The 17,500-nt window shown below is 57.2% G+C and overlaps 1 protein-coding gene across 10 annotated transcripts in view; it reads left to right on the forward strand.

Moving 5' to 3' along the window:
• The window catches only part of EBF3 (EBF transcription factor 3), a gene marked incomplete at both ends in the record, with an annotated part of 114,760 nt that overhangs the window by 86,675 nt on the left and 10,585 nt on the right, over positions 1–17,500 (forward strand). For all 10 annotated transcript variants that reach the window (XM_080822381.1, XM_080822382.1, XM_080822386.1 and 7 more), the window contains one exon: positions 417–543. In XM_080822381.1, the coding sequence (XP_080678507.1) occupies positions 417–543 (127 nt within the window). The remainder of the gene's footprint in view (positions 1–416; positions 544–17,500) is intronic.

A 17,500-nucleotide genomic window follows, 5' to 3' on the forward strand; every position in this document is an offset into this window, starting at 1 on the left:
GTCGTGCACGCCCCCGGAACTTGAGGGTTCTCTGGTGGCAGGGGCTTCTCTGGTGGGTGGGCATGGAGCCCCGTCCCCCCACCCCAACCCTGGGGTTTCAGATCTGCCGTAGGAGGTCCCCCGTGCGCTGGGACAATTAGTGCTAGAATTACTAGAAGCAGGTTTAAGGAGACATATGGTGGCAATTTTCATATGAATGATGCCCTGTGGCCTTTCCTGCAAAGTAAAACCCGGGATGGTTTGCAGATACTTTTCTTAAAGAACACTGTCGGCCCGGTCTCTGGGTGACGGCTAGGAGGGAGCATTCCGGCCCGATGGTCCAATTTGTGCTCATTTTGGTAATTGTATCCCCCCGACAAGTGCCTGCCCTCCCCGGCCAGCGCCTCTGAAAGCCTGTTCACGTGTGGTTTTTGTAGCTCATCACTCCCCACGCCATCCGGGTGCAGACCCCGCCACGGCACATTCCTGGAGTCGTTGAAGTCACCCTGTCCTACAAGTCCAAGCAGTTCTGTAAAGGTGCTCCTGGGCGGTTTGTCTACACTGGTGAGTTCATGCTTCTGACTTCGGGGGCCAGGTTGGGGGGGTGCCTCCTTCCAGTCAGTCTGCACAGGTGGGGTCCCCGTGCAGACAGGCCAAGCCCCCTCGGCCAGAGGGTTGGGTCAGTGGGGTGCAGGGTTTCCACATTCTTGCCCGAGTTGGCGATGCTGAGGACAGGTGCAGCCCCCACAGGCCGTGAGCTCCGGGGCCCGTCCCCGCACCGGTGGCCCTCTGCCTTTGGGCCTTGGAGTGAGGCGGCCGGCTTGTCAGCAAGTCAGCCCCAGCCTCCCCCTGGGCAGCTGCCCATGTGCCTGGCTCGTGCTCTCGCCGCGTGGCTGCCCACGGTGCCACCGCTCACTTGCACACGCAGGGACTCCGAGATGACACACCAGGCACGTGCCCGAGGCCACACGTGCTGTCATGGATGGGCCGCTGGTGAAGCCAGGTGTCTGTCCGGGCCCTCTGCTGTTTCTAAGAGAGGACCCGTTTTCTGCGAGGGCCTCAAACTTGAGTCACCAAAAAGGGTCACCTCTTAAATGGCATGTTCATTATCCCAGGGGGTCCTACATGGTGCTCTGCCCACGTGGACGCTCAGTTAACACGATCCGTCCCAAGTGGCTGTTGGGAAGCCACTGATAAACTCAAAGCGTCTTTGCATTTGGGTCTCCAGTCTGAGCCGGCTGTGAAAGTTCTGGAGAAGCGTTCGTACGGAGGGACAGGCCCTGCCGCACCCCACGTGGGGCATGGGGACGGGCGCTTGTTCTTTCCTGTTGTGGCCTCAACGTGTTTGCGTGGTGAGGGGGGCGGGAGGGGGACGTCCATGCCGGGAGCCTGGGCTGGGGCCGCAGGCTTGGCTGCACGCTGTCGCCAGCGACTATAGGAGGTCCTGGAGCGGGTCTGGCCTCCCGCAGGGGTGCGGGCCTCTCCGTCCACCAGGCAGGCGGCTGTGGGGCTGCAGCCGCGCCTTCCACTTAGGAGTTGGGGGGGGGGGTTGCTCACCCACTGCTCCTTGTAGGAAGCTTTGAGTGGGTAGAAAATGGCAAAATGTAAACTCCGCCACACCACTTCCCGCAGGCCCAGCGTCAACGCTGGGGGTGGCTGGATGCGGGTCCTCTCGGAGAGCCATGCTGTTGTCCCCAGAGGCAGCCGGACCCTCAGCAGCCTGCCTGCCAGTGGCACCTGGGGTCCTCGGGGGGCAGTTTCCTCCTCTGTCCTCCCAAAACCCTGCACCCTGCCAGGTGGTCACGGTGGGGGAGGGGTGCCCATACTGCGGTCCACTTTCTCCTGTGGGACCAGTACATGCTCCCAGGAGCCCAGAACGGTGCAGGAACCAAGGGAAGTCCCATAGCGATAGAGCTCTGGGTGGCCGTCCCTGGGCCTGTCCTGCGGTCCGGATGCTCTTGGCTTCCTGGCAAAACCCAGATATTGAGAAGGGCAGCTCTTCCAGTTTGCGAGGCCCCCCGTGTGTCCCACGCATAACAGGGTTCTGAAACATGAGCATCTAGTGAGCCCCAATACGACTCCAACAAGCGAGCCCCGTGGGGCCGGTGCAGTATGGCGCCGGTGTCTGGGAGGAGTGGCCAGAGTCCCATCCTGTGCCCGCTGGGGCCTCCGGCACCTGCTGTGGGCCCAGCCTTGTGTGTGAGCTGTCGTCGTACCCCTGCACCCTTTCCACACCCCATGCAGTGCTTCCTGTTGGGGGGTACGACAGCCCCATGGGCCTCTGGCTTGTGAGCTGCGCCCTGGGAGCCTCGGCTCTGCCCAGTGTTGGCCTGAGGATCTGGACCCTGGGCCTCCTGACCTCACTGCATCCCACCTACTCCTCGGCCTCCCCACCACGGGTTTTGTGGGAGTCAGGGAGAACTTAGGGATGCATCTGCCCTGGGGGGCATGCGGTGAGTGGTACCTTTTGTGACAGGGTAACGGCCACCGGGGTCCCCAGTCCTTCCAAGGAGGAGACGTTTGCTGTCCGCTCATGAGCCACATGATGTGTGGGCTCCCGTGTCTGCCACAGGACCTAGCGTCCTGGTTGGCTTAAGGCACCACAGTGAGCGTGGCTGAAAGTGGCCAGACAGGCAGCCCCCCCACCGCCTGCTGATGGCCGCGGGGCCGGGCTGAGCTTTGGAAACAGGCGCAGAGTGACTGAGTGAGGGAGGGCAGGTGTCACGTGAGCAGGGCCTGGCATTGCCGGGGTCAGGGCTGGCTGGGTGTTGGGGTGGCTCTCTGTGCGGGACGCCGGCACCCCGGGGGCTCCCCTCCTCCCCGCTTGGGGTGAGGGCGATCCTTCGGTGAGCGCCTGCTGAGCCCGTCAGCCTGAAGCTGTCTTCCATTTCTGCTGTGGACGTCGCGGGCACCCCAAGACTGGGCTTCTGGGGACACTGGTCCGGGGCCCCTGCTGCCCAAGGCGTTGGGGATTTCCTCTGTCAAGAGTTCTCCCACAAATGGGCGTTTCAATGAAGCCATTCAGTGAGCTCAGCCTTTCCTAGCGGGAGGCTAATTTATTGCCTCCCCCCACACCCCGATCATTAACGGGAATATACATTTCAAACACTGTGTAAGGGATATGGGGCCCGTACACTCTCAGGGAGCAGAGGAAAGGTGGGGTCATAGCCTGTCTGACCTGGAAGCTTCTGTCTGATTTGCCCTGAAATTGATGGGGACAATGAAGCAATCACGGGGAATTGCACGGCCCCCGCTGAAAACTGAGCCAACCCTTCTGGACGTCAGGACCCCGCGCGGGCAGCCCCTTCAGGGAGGGCGCTGTCCCCTGGGCATCTGGCTCCCATCAGCCCCGGAGGCTGCCGGGACACCCTCGCAGGGAACCTTCCCGGGCCAGGCCTGGGATAATGGACCTGTGCGCAGAGGAGGGGCCCCGCCCGCCCGCCAGAGGCAAAAGGCCTCAATGATCTGTTTACAGCGATCTGAGAAACACCAGATTTTTCAGAACCAGACCCGATTAGTCAACCCAGAGTGGGTGCGGGCGCTCTCTGCTGCCCCCGCCCTGGGAAGGGGAGGTCGGCCGAGCCAATCCATCCAGACCCTACTGCCTGCTGCTTTCAACTACTATAAAGGCACAATTACCCTGGGAGGTAGTGGCAGTTCACTTGATTAGCACGGTGAATTAAAAGAATGAGTCACAAATGACATGTCCGGCTCTTCCATACTAGTCCTTTGTATTCCCAGTGTGCCTCACCCCTGTTGCAAGAAGGTCAAAAATTAGAGAGAGAGAACAATTTTCAAGCGGCTAGCACTTAGGAGCAGAATTAACAATCACTCTGTATGTAATTGCCAGTTAATAGTAAATTGCCTTTTAGACTGTAAAATGTGATATAAACGGGTGGGCACCTAAAATTAAATTAATGAGATATTTGCTGCATTTAAAAGTGAATAGTGCAAATTAATAACTGAGCGCAATGCTTGTTTTAATATTTGTCTAAGAGTGTATCATTTGCTTGTTTGATAATCATTAAAATGGCCCTGGCAAGTCGTCCTACCTGAGAAACTCATGGTAAAGGGCAAACTGGACAGGTTCACGTGTACAACTTTACCAGGAGAAACACATCAAACTGTTAAGAGCAATGAAAGAAATTATTTTTTAATTAGAATATAGGCATCACGGTGTTACTCGATTAAGACAAATTGAAAATTGTGTGCTTCTAATTGGAATTCTGTGAGAACAAGAACAAGTTAACAGACACGTTTCCAGGAGGGAGGCGTCCCCGCACCAGTGTGGGTATCACTGTTTTCTCCCAGTGTCCACGCGGCAGAAGGCTCTCCTGTCCCGTAGAAGAGCGAGGGCTGGTTGGCGGTGGCTCGCCTTCCACAGGATCCCGGGGTGTAGCTGGGGCGGGGGCCGCTCACAGCTGACCTCCTGCACCTGAATGCTTGGCTGGCCTCACCTGAGAGGTCTCGTCTGCTCCTTTAAAGAAATGCTCACAAAGTACCGGGAGTCAACATGTTGCCTGCCAATGGCCAAACCCCTCCGAACCAAGGCATCGGCAGTTGGCATGTGCAGCCGGGGCTCGACTCCGTGCGTCTGCTCCGCGTTTCCTTGACGGGGACGTGAAAGCGATGGTTTTCTGCATGAAGATGTGCGTTCAGTTTCCGGCTTGTGACATCATTACTCAGCCAGTAACGGCAAACAGTCTGTGTTCTTTCCGATACAGCGTTTCTGTGTGTGTGCTTTCTTTTTTAAGTTAGATGGTACCTTAAGCGGGCAATGTGTCGAAGTGGGGACGGTGCTGTCCTCAGGGGCTGTCCTGGTGCTGGGGGGAGGGAGGGGGAGTGTCTCCTTGCCAAGGGCCTCTGGTCCCCACTGGCAGGCTTCCCCCGCTCACCCCGCCTCCCGGCACCCCCTTGAAAGGCACTCATGTCTCTGAAGTGTTTTAAAGGTCTTTTGTGTGCGTTCAGAGCTGGTTCCATCCACCGCACGGTGACACGCTGCACAGTCAGTAATGCCTTCGACCGCAGCCAGCACCCCCTGGCCGTCCCCCAGGCCGGCGCTCTGCGCACAGACTCCCTGCACCCACAGCCCAAGTGGTTTCAAATCGTGCTGCACAGATCGTACTATTTTTACGGTGCCTGCCCTGAGCACTTCTGCTTTCTCTTCCACGTGAGCCCCTGATTACCGGAGTTACAGAGTTTTGACCACGTAGGTGGGTCTGGTAGAGAGACAAATACTGTAATTACGGGCCCTGGGGTCTGGGGAGGCTTCCGGCCCATCGAGCGGCCTGCCCTGGCCGGTGCGGTCCTGTGCGTCTTGGCTGGTCCCCGCCTGTTCCCCTCCGTGAGCGCCCCGGGTGGGTGTCACGGTTCCTCCCCAGTGGTCGGAGGGGACCCACGGGTGGCGGCGGCCCTGGTGGGACGGCCTTCGGCTTCCTGTGAGGAGCGGCAGGGGGGCTGTGTGTGCAGCTCGGGGCGCGTCCAGACCCGTCCAGAGCTGGAGAGCGGGGACAGCCGCCTCACCCGACCTCACCCGGCCCGCCGCGGCGTCCGTTGTTCGTTCACCTGCTGGCGGGACACGGCAGACCGTTGCCCGTTGCCTGGGACAGGGTGCGCGCTGGGGTCGTTTGCAGGGCTCTCGGGGCCACAGGGGAAGGGAAGTGCCCCCCAGTGTCCTCGGCACGGTACAGCGTGACCCGGGGTCGCCAGTGGCTCGTGTGCCCGGCACGCCGGGTCGGCGCAGGGAGTGTGCACACTGGGCTGCGCGCCCTCCGTGGGAGCAGCGCTGGGAGGGCTCCCGGGGTCAGGGCTGTCCCCTTCTCTCCTGTCTCGAAGGAGGCCCGGAGAATGAGACACACCGCTTGTGCTATTGCACAAGTAGACTATTTGTCCTAATCAGTGACACCCATTTACTAGAATTGCTTAAAATGAACTATACCTCATACAGAAATCGCACACTTAGAGACTTCCATTCATCATCTGAAAATTGAGGGCCAGTAAACTTTTCTGCTTCTCCAGTGGGATCATAGGCATGCATCAAAATGTTAAAAATGATTGGTGAGAGGGAGCTGTCACCCATTTATCAAGGAAAAGAACATTATTTGCTAATTTCCCAACCAGGCTGGTGACAGGGTGCTCCGTCTTTGGACCCACGGTGACCAGCATGGCCTTTTTGTTATTAGTACAAGTCAAGCGCTTTTGGGCAGTTGCTAACAAGACACATTTGTCTGTCATCGGAGGGGCTGTGGTGGTTTTCCGAGTGGCTGTGACCAAAGTCGGCTCCCGGCGCCCCGATTGGCTGCACTTTCCGGGGCTGCGCTCACCCAGGAGGGGAAGCCGACTGATAAATCACAAAGTTTCCGTGTCAAGGTGAAGGTATTGACTCTCCAGCACCAAACCCGACAAAATGTCGCAGAGAGGAGACGGCCATTTATCTTCCCCAAAGGACAAAAGGGTCATCCGGGTTTCACTCAGTGATTGTCGAGACGTGGACGGGCGGAGGCGGCAGGCCTGGCCCCCTCCACACGCCCGGCCCCCTGCACCAGCGGGGTCCCTGGTCCCGCTCCCCCGCCCTCCCGGGGGCCCTGGGGAGGGGACTCATGGGACCCGATGGAGCCTCGAGCGGTGGTTTCATTCGAGTCTCTGGACAGCAAGGATGCTGGCCACACTTCTAGAAACAGCTCAGGAAGGGCACTGGGGCGGGCACCACGGGGACCACCACATAGAAGCACAGCGAAGTGACCACAGTCCACCTGAGTGCAGGGTCAAGCAGAGATAAGAGGTAAACTAAGATCACACAAGCCGGCGGAAGCCCACGCGCTCCACGGTGAAGACCAAGGGCGGTGTCGGAACGGACCGGCCGGCGGGGAGCCGGACGCGGAGCACTGCCGACCTTTCACACTCAAGAGAAGGACTTGGTCGCACGGTGACCCAGGAAGCAGCAGAACCCACGCTACTGTTTATTTGTATTTTCTTTCTGGCTCACCGCATTCAGGGAGCCATGGGCTCCCCCCACCTGGCCAGAGCGGCTGAACATTGGGCACAGGGCAGGGAGCGCCGGGCGCGGGGACAGGGAGGCTGCCGAGGCTCAGGGCCTCCCTCGGCTTCAGCTGGGGGAAGGTCTGCAGACCCGTCCGTACTCGCTTGTTCCGAGTAGAGACTCGGATCCCAGAAGCTCAGCCTGAGACAAGGTACGTTTAAAAAATTATCATCCACATCAGTTGGGCCTTTTTAATTCATGGTAGAAAACGCAAACCGAGTAATTCCTTTTGTAGAATGGTTTTTCTGTAAAAACAACAAAACGGAAAGCTGTTAGTGACACGGCTGTTTGCTCTGCCCCTCTCCCCGCCAAAACAGAAGTTTGCGGACGATCTTGCTGAGCCTGGGAAATAACTCGGCTCCACAAGGGGCCCGAGGGCGTGTGTGACGGTGCGTGTGCTCGAGGAAGCCTCACTATGGACCGTGTTAAATTTTACATACAGAAACTGCCGTGGAGACAGCCGGCCACTGCAGACCGTGGGGAGCGTTGCTGTAAATCTTTGGAGAAAGTTCCTTTCAGGGGCAGCCGGGGGGTGGTGTGACTCTTCTCTAGGCGGATGGCCCCCTTCCCTGTCCTCATGAGGTGGGCCTTCCTGACATCTCCCACACACCGAGGTCCGACTGCCTGACCACGTGGGCCCCAGGGGCTGGGCCCTGTCCCCCTCTGAGAGCATCCAGGACCTTCGAGGACCCAGGTCAGGGCACCGAGGCAGTTGGATGTGGGGGATTCTGCTGGATTCCCTCTCCATCTTGTCATCCCTTATTCTCCCAGGAGGAGGCCCTTGGCTGGATGCCCCTTTGGCCCTCCCTGTCACAGCCCCATGGACAGTGGCCGGTAGGGGGAGGGGCTGGTGGCCCGCAACGTGCAACCGTCCTCCTTATTCTTGTGAATCTGGGTGCCCGGCGCTGGTGGCAGCCGGAGGCTTTACTGCGGAAATCACTCCAGCGCTGGCGTTGGGGACCAGCTCGTGCTTTTCCTAAGGGGCAGGTCACCAGTCTGGAAACTCCCCACATGAGCTCCCCGGCGCCGTGGTGCTGGGCTGGCGGACAAGCCTCCAGGCCAAGGGGGCGACTCCAGCACTTCCGCGGGGCAGCACCTTCGCGACGGGGGCGGCACAGACGAACGCTTCGCCGCGAGCTGGGCGTCACACCGCTGGGTATTCCCAAGCTAAAGCCTGTAAAACGGCCGCGTGGGCTTGTCACCAGTTACAGCGGAGGTTAATTCAGGGGTGACTCGTTTAAACACCACGAAGGCAAGGGACACGTGCGCGAGGTGTGGGGGCTGGAGCGTCACGCGGCTCCCTGCCTGTGGGGAGCTCCCGCCGACGGTCTGTCGTCACAGCCTCCACGACTGTGCCCCAGGTCACGTGGGCTTTGTCCAGGCGCCGTGGTGGTGAACGCCTTTTGTGCCCGAGCCGTGTGCCCACCCGTCCCCACGCACCCCTGCTCTTTACCCGCCAAGAACTCTGCAGCCGCTCGCATCACTCCTGTCCTCTGCCCTCGGAAGATGCCCCCGACGGGAACAACATGGAAGGTGACCATGGTGTCCCGGGATGTGACGTTGAAGCTTCCCGTCAGCGTGATCTGGGCTTTGCGCTCGGTGTCCGGAAACGTCCAGGGCGTCCCTGGCGCCCGCCTGCAGCAGGTACTTGGCTCTGGCACTGCAGGCGCCAGGAGGAGGGAGGCAGCTGGTCTTAGAAGTGATGGGGCCGGGCCGCCCTGGGCAGGGGGACCCTCCCCAGAGGAAGGAGCCGCGCCTTCTTCCCGGCAGCCTGACGCCTGCTCCAGGGGGCTCTTGGCAAATGGAGGCACGTGTATGGTCCCGGGGACTCCGAGGCTCATGGGAACGAAACAGGATGTAGAAAAGAAGTGAACTCCGGAAAGGTGCTGGGTTCTACGAGAAAAGGGCCAGCGGAGGCACGGTGGGTCTTTCAGGAGGGAGACCTCCAGTAGAGACGCTGTGGGGGAGGGGCCGGGCAGCAGCCCCCTGCGCCAGGGAATGGGGGTGGGGTTTTCCGGGCAGAGGGAGGAGCACGGGCCAAGTGTGAGCTCAGAGGGAGCAAGTCTGGGGGAGCGCCCGAGCGGCCAGGGCCGGGGTGGCAGGGAGTCCCCGCGAGGCCACAGAGCGCTGCTGATCCCAGTACAGTGGGGGCCTCTTGTGCGGACACAGGGCTGTCCTGTGTGAGCCCGGACCCAGAATCCCGCATTCGAGGACCGTGGCCGGGGGAGTCCAGGATTTACGTTCACCTCGGTGAGGTCTTTAAAGACTTTGCCTTAGAACATTCCTGTTCCGGAAAACCAGGAGGTAGAGAGTCTGCGTGGAGACTGGAGAAGCGGTCGTGCTGGGAAGCCACGTGCTGCTCCGAGTGGGAGGCCTGCCCTCCACCCCGCGCCGTCCCCGCACTGTGCCCACGCCGCAGCTGCCGGGCTCGGGCACGGGCCACCCTTCTTCTCGCAGGCGCTGAAGCCCGCGACCGGCCGGCGCACTCGGAGCGTGGGAGCAGCTCCCCTCCGTGGGGGTAGCCGGAGCGCGTGTTCTGACCCCGATCGGCCTCGGTTAAAATCCAGATGTTTATGCGGCTGTGGTTCAGAGTCCCGCACACTGTACGGTGCGCGGGCTGTAGCGCACTCACGAGAGTGCGCGACCATTGTTGGTTCAGCGCCTTAATCACAGGGGCAGGAACCGCGCCTCAGCCCTTGCGCCCGGCTCCTCCCGCCCTCCCCCTGCACCCGTGGCTCCCGGGCACCCCTTTCACCTCCCGCTTGGTCCGTCGCCTGCTCCTGGCATCTCACGGGGACCGGCGTCTTTCCCTCCTCGTCCCGTGTCGGAGGCCGCGTGCGGGGTCGCCTCAGGACACCGTTCCTTTGTGTGACTTAGTAGTCTTCCTCCCCTCGGAGAGACCTCAGCTCGCCGACCCTGGGGCGTCACGGGTGATGCTGCTGCGAAACGCTCGGGAACAAGTTTCTGAGTGGACGGGTGGAGCGTTCCATTCACTGTGGCTTCTCGGAGTCCACAGTGTTGTGATCCCTTGCGTGCTGGTCTCTCTCTTCCGGAAGTTCCACAGGCCTCATGTCTCTGAGCAGCTCCGCACACTCGTGTGGGGGGGGGGCAGGCGTGGGACACGGGGGACGGCCCCACCTCCGGGGAGGACGACTGCCCCCGGCGGGTGAGCGGGCGGGCGCGTGGGCCCTGGGGGTGGCCGGAAGCGCGGGGTGGGGTCCCTCCGTGGCGGGTGCTCCTCGGCCCTGGAGGGGGTATCCCGGGGCAGCTCATTCTTCAGCTTCCGCAGGCACGGACGTTTCACGCTGCTTTAAAGTGTGCAAATCCATCGCCAGGACGGTTCTCCACAGAGCGTTGCGTTGCCTCTTTGGGTTTCAAGACCCTTTCCAGGAAAAAGCCTCTCTAAGAGAGCAGCACCAGGACACTGGATTTTTCTTTCTTAAGGACAGGAGGACAGGTGGCGGCGAGCCCCACCGGCCTCGCACGCGCACAGGGCGCTCACGTGCATCAGAACAGCCTTGGTGGGGGGAGGAGGGGCTCACGGGACAGCACCCCTTCCCCACCCAGAGCCGCCACCGCGGGGACCCGGCTCCCTGTCCCCGGGGACAGAAAGCCACCCTAAGAGTGAGAGCCGCCTACAGGCCATGGGACCAGGGTTTCCTCAGCCGCCGGCTGGGCTGGGTGGGTGCCGTTCCCACACGACTACAAAAGCTGGGATCCTGCGCATTCTTTGAGGGATGTAAACAGAATGGTTTGAACGCAATCCAGAAGTTGTCAGCACGGGTGTTATTTTGGGAACAAGGAAGAGGAGCTGTCCCCTTTTCTGCATTTGGTGTCACATCACAATGCCGCCATCCGCTGCCAGGCGCCGGTGAATGGAAGTGGGTCCCCGTGCACAGGCCGGCTAGGGCTGTCGGCGTGAACACCAGAACATGTTCCCCGCTCCAATGAGGAGGCACCTGACTTCCACGGAGAAGTCAAGTGTGGCGCTTTTCCCATCCTTGGAAGTCTAGTTTCCAGGAAGTACCCTTCAGCTGGCGGGTCGGAGGGGCTGCTGGGGTAGCGGCTGTGCGAGCTGGAGGCTGACCCCGGGCCGGTCGGAGCCGCCCCTGCCCGCGGCGGGGACCCTGGGAGAGCCAAGTCATGCCGGGGAGGGCACCCCGGGGTTAGCTGCTCAGCGCCCACGACGGGCGACCCGGAGTCTTTCCGTTTGCTCCCACCCCGGGGGCCGGGCGTGGGTGGCTCTTGGGCCAGCACCCCCTGGTGAGTGGGGCGCGGCCACCGTGGCCTTTGTGTTTCCCAGGCGCGCCACAATGCCTGGCTCACCCTGCCGAGTTCTGTGATTGAAATTCATTGCCAAATTTATTGAGAAATTAATGAGAAAAGCTGCAAAGTATTGACTTTGAGAGGAAAACACAACTCATCTTGAATGAGGAGGAAAATGCAGCAATAATTTAGCCGGTATTGATCCGGCCCTGTCCGCGTATTGATCTTCATTTTACAATATTAATTTGCACCTGCAATCGGCTGCAAAGGGAACCGATTTCATTTCGTAGGCGCGTTAACGTGCGAAGCATTAGGTGTTCCTGAGAAGTGGGGGTATTACACGTCGCGTCGGGAAGGCAGATTTTTTTTCTATTTTTGCTTGTTACTGAAATAGACTAAAAATTAATTTTTTTGTCGGACAAAATATGAAAGCGAAACCCATCCGCACCGCGGCCCTCCTCTCTGCCGCGCCGGCCGCTGTTCATCCGCGCCGGAGCCGTCGGCCGCCTGAAACTCCAGGCACCTCTCATCATCATCCCGGATCAGTTCAAAGTTCATGAAATTTCTATGAGCATTGATCTCGCCCCATTGATTTTTTTTTGCAGCAGATCTTTGAAATTTTAATTTCCCGAGCATCTGAATTTCTTATAGATGAAATGCGCTTGGAGGAGACAGTTGATGATGAAGTGGAGAACTTAGCGTCATTTTAACGCCTAAAAAAGGGAGAGAAAACAGGCCTTTGCAGACCTGGCGTGACGTTTTGGAGGTGGAGTGATGCGGCGTGGGGGCGGGGGCCGGGGGGGTGCGAGGTACTGGTGGGGAGCTAAGTACCCAGTTTTGTCCTCAGCGGCCACACATTTTTAATGCAACTTTTTATACAGTCATTTTTGAAAGAAAAGCTATCTGGAGAAGCAGCAGGACAGAGAAACATTCTTCACTGTGCGATCATTTCCTCACAGCAGTGTTTATCACCTGGTCAAGTTCACCTAGTTACTTATCAGTGGGACATTTAATAACCTCAAGGTGATATAATTGCTATTGGCATTTCCCCCCCTTGGATTCAGCTGGTTAATGTGTAAACTACTTGTCAGCAAATAGCACTTTGTCACTGAAATCACTAACACCCTCTAGAGGGATGTCTTTGTATTGAGCAATTTAATTTTACTTTATTTAATTTTTACACATTACAACCTGTGTTCATTCAGGCACACTGAAGGCTTGCGGTCTGTCGGGGCAGGGTCTGGGTATCCCGGTAGTGAAATACACTAGATCTTACTTAACAATCCCCGTTGCCTTCATCGAAGCGCGCTCTCGCCCCTCGGAAAAGGAACTGCAGATGTTATTATGTAGTTATGCTGCTAATGTGAAAAACGGCCTCATTACGAGGATCTGTTTGTAGCGGGAAAATGACTGCACGATGACAAATGCAGGATTGGGAAGTTACAGGAAGATGGTCATTATTGAAATGAAACTGGAACTCATTTAATAGCTCCAACCAGCAGCTGGAATGAAGCAAATGAATGTCTTCCTGTTTTTATTGTCGTGGGCAGGTTTTTCAGGCAGCAGGAACGTCTGTGCTAAACCTAAAACTTGCTCTACCTTTCTGAGCTTGCCGGGCTTCCGCTTAAACCATAGAGACGCGACGCGGAAGGCGGCGCGTTTTTTACCTGTGACTGTCCCCCCTGGAGCGTGGAAGGCCCGCTGCTTTTAAAACCAGGAGCGCGGCTGGAAGAGCACTTAGTCTGGGGCACATGCTGGGCCGGTCCCCTGGTCTCCCCGGCGGGGCTGGGCAGGAGGTGGCCACCACAGGGGAGCTCTGTGACCCCGATCCCTCCCTCCCTCCTGCTGCAGCCCAGTCTCTGGGAGCAGGCAGGGTGCCGCGAGCTGAGGGGGCAGGGACAGGACCCTGCGCCCTGGGCAGGCAGCCCACCACACCGCCGCCACGGCCACCGCCACCGAGGGGTGGCCTTTGCTCACGGCTGCCACTCCCTGGAGCCCTCGGGGGCAGCTTTCCCACCGCCGAGTCCCCCCGCCCCCCCGCCCTGCCGCATATAGTAGCTGCTTAATAAATGTCAGATAACGGACTGGACTTAAGACGGTCTCTTTCCTGGAGCTGCTTTTTGTAGGAAAACACCACTGGCCCCAAATATCTGTGTTCTCCAGGCTGCGGTTTTGCTGGCGTGTGATCAGCTCCGAGGCCCTGGGCATGTCCCCTTGCTTAACTGAGCAGGATTATACCCTCATGGACATGCTGTTTGAGCCTAATGAGATGATCATACACATTTTGGGGGGATTAGAGATGAACACAGACCTCAGGGCAGGGCTGGATGGCTCCATGAAGCCATCACAACGAACACTGGGCCATGTATGTCCCGGGCAACAAAAGCCCGCCGACTTGGACCGGTCGGCGTGGTTCTGATCGCAGCGGGCAGGTCGGTCGGGTCGTGGCGGCCGCAGGTGCGGCCCAGGGCCCGCTGCCGCACTCCGCCGCCACGTGCGCTCTGGCAGTCCCGACCTAAACTGACATCACAGACCGTTAACGTTTTATCAATTGCGCTATGATTAATCCCCCAGTACGCGGGCATGACTTAAATATTTAGAATGCTGCTTCTGTTAGGACTTTAATGCATGTAAAGTAACGAGATTAACTCTGGTACACTCAGATATATTTAAATATGTATCCGCCCCACGCTGTAGGCTGCTGCGGCATGGGGGAGTCCCGGGCTGTCTGTGGCCATGTCAGGCTCTGTGCGTATGGCCTGCGCGGGATGCTGGCCTGCGTATGAGAGCCGGATATCTGGCTTCTACAGGCTGCCTGATTGCTTGCCCCATTTGGCATGGAATGTGATTCCCGGCTATTCTAGCTTCTGATTCATTCAGGTTTTATTGCTGTGTAATTTTCTTATTCTAAAATAAAAGCTCTCCAACAAAAATTACTATGCATTAGGCCGCGGTAGCCTACTCAAATGGATATTAATACAGTTTATCTCTAAAAGGACGAATAATGTATTTGAAACAGATAAAAGGCCCTCCACTAAATGAGGAATGTTAATATCTTATGGCACGGTTAATAAAGAGATATTTCACAAGGGAGATTTGTTTTATGACTTTTGATACAACAGCCTTATAATCTGACATATCTTAAATGATATAATTTTGCGCATACATCCATCTCTTTTATACGCAGTGGCCCATGGTAGCGAGATTTGAATTCGGAACAAATAATGGGCACTAATTACTTCCGGGGGGCGGGGGAGGCGGCTTATTACGAAACTCACCATCTCCGACGCAGACGCGCAGACACCCGCGCGGTAAGTTGGAAGCTTAGAACACGTTTTGAGGAATGTCTTGTTTTTTTCCCCTTCAGCAGAAAATAACATTTGTTTTTGTTGTGTTTAAGGCAGAGTTTAAATTAATTTAACCCAGTGACACATGTTCAGACACTAAGCAAGCTGCTACATTATTCCTCGGAATAAATTGCTCAGGAACCAAGTACATTAATTTACGGCTCTCCTGATGCTGACAGATGTGAGGGCGGCAGGAGGACCCACAAATATTAACATAAAACAAATTTGCTTTATTCCTCTTCATATTTCTTCTTCATCCCCGACTTGAGCTCACCCAAGGCTCCTTCTCTAATTATCCACGAGGTCAGTAAGCAAAATTGGGAAGAAGCCGGGAGATCAATACAAATTATTCCTGAGCAAACCAGTGCTGACAGTTTGAATTGCAGCATATGTTTACCCAAAATCAGGCAATTTATCTTAATATCAGCAAAGTAATGCAGTGCAGGTGAAAGGTCAGGCAATCTCTCCCCCTCATAATTACCCAGTTCTGAAACAGGAAAGTGGTATTGATTGGCCTGGCTCGGTGCTCTGTGACTGGACGTGCCGGAGCCCTGCCCTGGCTCGGCTGGGCCCTCGCCTGTCCACTCGGCGTGCCGACGGCTGCGGGGTGCGCGCGGGGCCCTGCGCTTTCTCCTCCACGCGCGGCATTTGCCGGGGACGTCTGCGCGGCTCCCGGGCCCGCCAGGTGCCGCGTGCCGGGCTCCGGGGCGGTGCGGTGCTCGGAAGGCCTCGCCGAGGGCGGCTGTTCTGAACCCACCACGGGCTCTCGGAAGCCTCCGCGAACCGCGAGCGTGGGCCACTCCTCCCGGAATCGGAAGACGAGGGCCATTTTTTCTAATTCTTCCCATGTTAAATTCCTCGGGTGTCCGGGAGCCGAGTCCCGCGGCCCGGGTGGGATTTCAGGCTGCCCCCGTGGTGCTCACGCCACCCCCGCCCTTTGTGGGGCCCGGCCTGGCCTGGGGGGTGGGTGAGGGGGTGGTAGGGATCCGCCGGGCGCACAGCAGCAGGGCCTCTTCCAAGAGTGTCCGGTGGCGCGGCCAGCTTGCTCTTGGCGGCGCGCGGGGTGGGAGCGTCTCGGGCCGCGGCGGGAGGTGAAAGGTAGCCTCGTATTTGTACCGCTTTAGAATCGTCTCGGTCCTAGAAGGAGAATTATCAATTCAACTGAAACATTGGAAAATGTCTCTCCCCGAATGAGAGTGTATGGTTATTACAAGTCATAAAGCTTCTGAAAGCTTGCATTAAAGTGCCCATCACCTGTCAGGGCCATTTGCATGAAATCAATAGTGGCCGCCTATCTATCTTTTCTGATCACCTTTCATCAGGCCGATTCATTAAGTCAAACAGTCATGGTGATTAGCTGGGAGAGAGGAGAAAGCCTGACACGTTAGAAATGCACAGTGGGCCACCCTTTTTGTTCCCTCATCAAGAAATGTAATACTTTATCTCATCCTTTTTGGGCCAAGTCGCTGGGTGAGGCCCATCGGCCAGGCGGCCGTGCTGCACTTTTGCCATGACACCCTGGTCCTGGCCCGGGCAGAGACATGACAAATTGTCCCCCAAGTCAACGCTGACAGCTTCTGATGATTAATGGTTTGATTATGAAGTGGTTTTACACATATAGAATTTACATCACGGAGAGTTAGGAATTTTGCCGTGTCACACACGCCGAGGCATTTTGAAGAGCTTTACTATTTGCAAAGAAAAAGGAGGGCAGAGTCGCAGCCAAAGCCGTGTCATGTAAAATCAATACGTCGGATCAATGCTTTATTAACAAGAAAATGTCTTACTTCACATTCCTGTGCGGACCTTTGTCTCCGGGATGTATGATGGAATGTCAGATCGCATTGTGGCCCTCAGCTCACGGGCGTGTTATCCAGCGTGTGCACGCGAGGCGTCCGGCCCTGCCGCGCCCGGGACCTGCCACGGGGATGGACACGGGCGCTCGCGGAGAAGGTGACCAGTTATTTCGGAGAGCGCTTCCAGAGAGCGCCTCTAACCTCGCTCCTCGAAGCCGGCGCCTTTGTGCTCCCCACGCGCTTGCAGACCCGCTGAGTCGGTGCTGTTAATCATCAAATTACGTGCTGACTAATGAGTGATGGTCCAAATTGGGGGCCGCGTAATGAATAGATGGCGGCAGGTCCTATTAGTCTCCGAAAACCCCCTGATTTATGTCGTGCCACGCTCCGTGGCGTTACTCCGCGGAAAACGATATCTACATCAAGAAGTAATGTACTCTAATAAGTATTTTCATCTTAACTCACGTCCCCGGGCCTCCGGGCTCAGTTTTTGTTGGAGTCAGGCAGAGCCATAATAAAGCCCAATGGCTCCTTATAAAGCTTGTTAAACACAGAGTGTGCGGTCGGACGGAGTCCCGGCCGTGATTCATGCACTGTATACAGCGCGCGGGCTGCTGATTTATGGCCGCGCACAGTTCATAGTCAAAATTACAATTTGAGGGATAAAAAGATTAATTACTATTTGTGGCCGGCAATTCCGTGAGGCTGGTGGAATGATAGCGCTCTACATCAGTTTGTAGTCAGCCATTCACAGATTATTAAAGCTTTGCAAGAATAAGTGCTCCTCCTGCCTGGTTTGTGCTCAGGCAATATGCTAGACAGAAAAGGACCACAGGGATAAATCTGAACCTAGCAATAGCCGGACATATGTCATAATTGCCAGTTTCCCATAAATCCCTGGCCAGGGTGGAAAGCACCGCGTGATGTAGACAGTGATCATGACAGTGGTGATTGCTATATATGGCCCCAAGACTTGCAACTTTCTGCCTGCATGGCCGTTCTTGCAATAGATCGAGTAACCCTTTGACTTTCTTCCTGTCTAATTATAGATTAGAAATAATCATTGCTTTTAT

The sequence above is a fragment of the Martes martes genome (genome assembly GCF_963455335.1).
Source record: "Martes martes genome assembly, chromosome: 14".
NCBI classification, from domain to species: Eukaryota; Metazoa; Chordata; class Mammalia; order Carnivora; family Mustelidae; genus Martes; species Martes martes.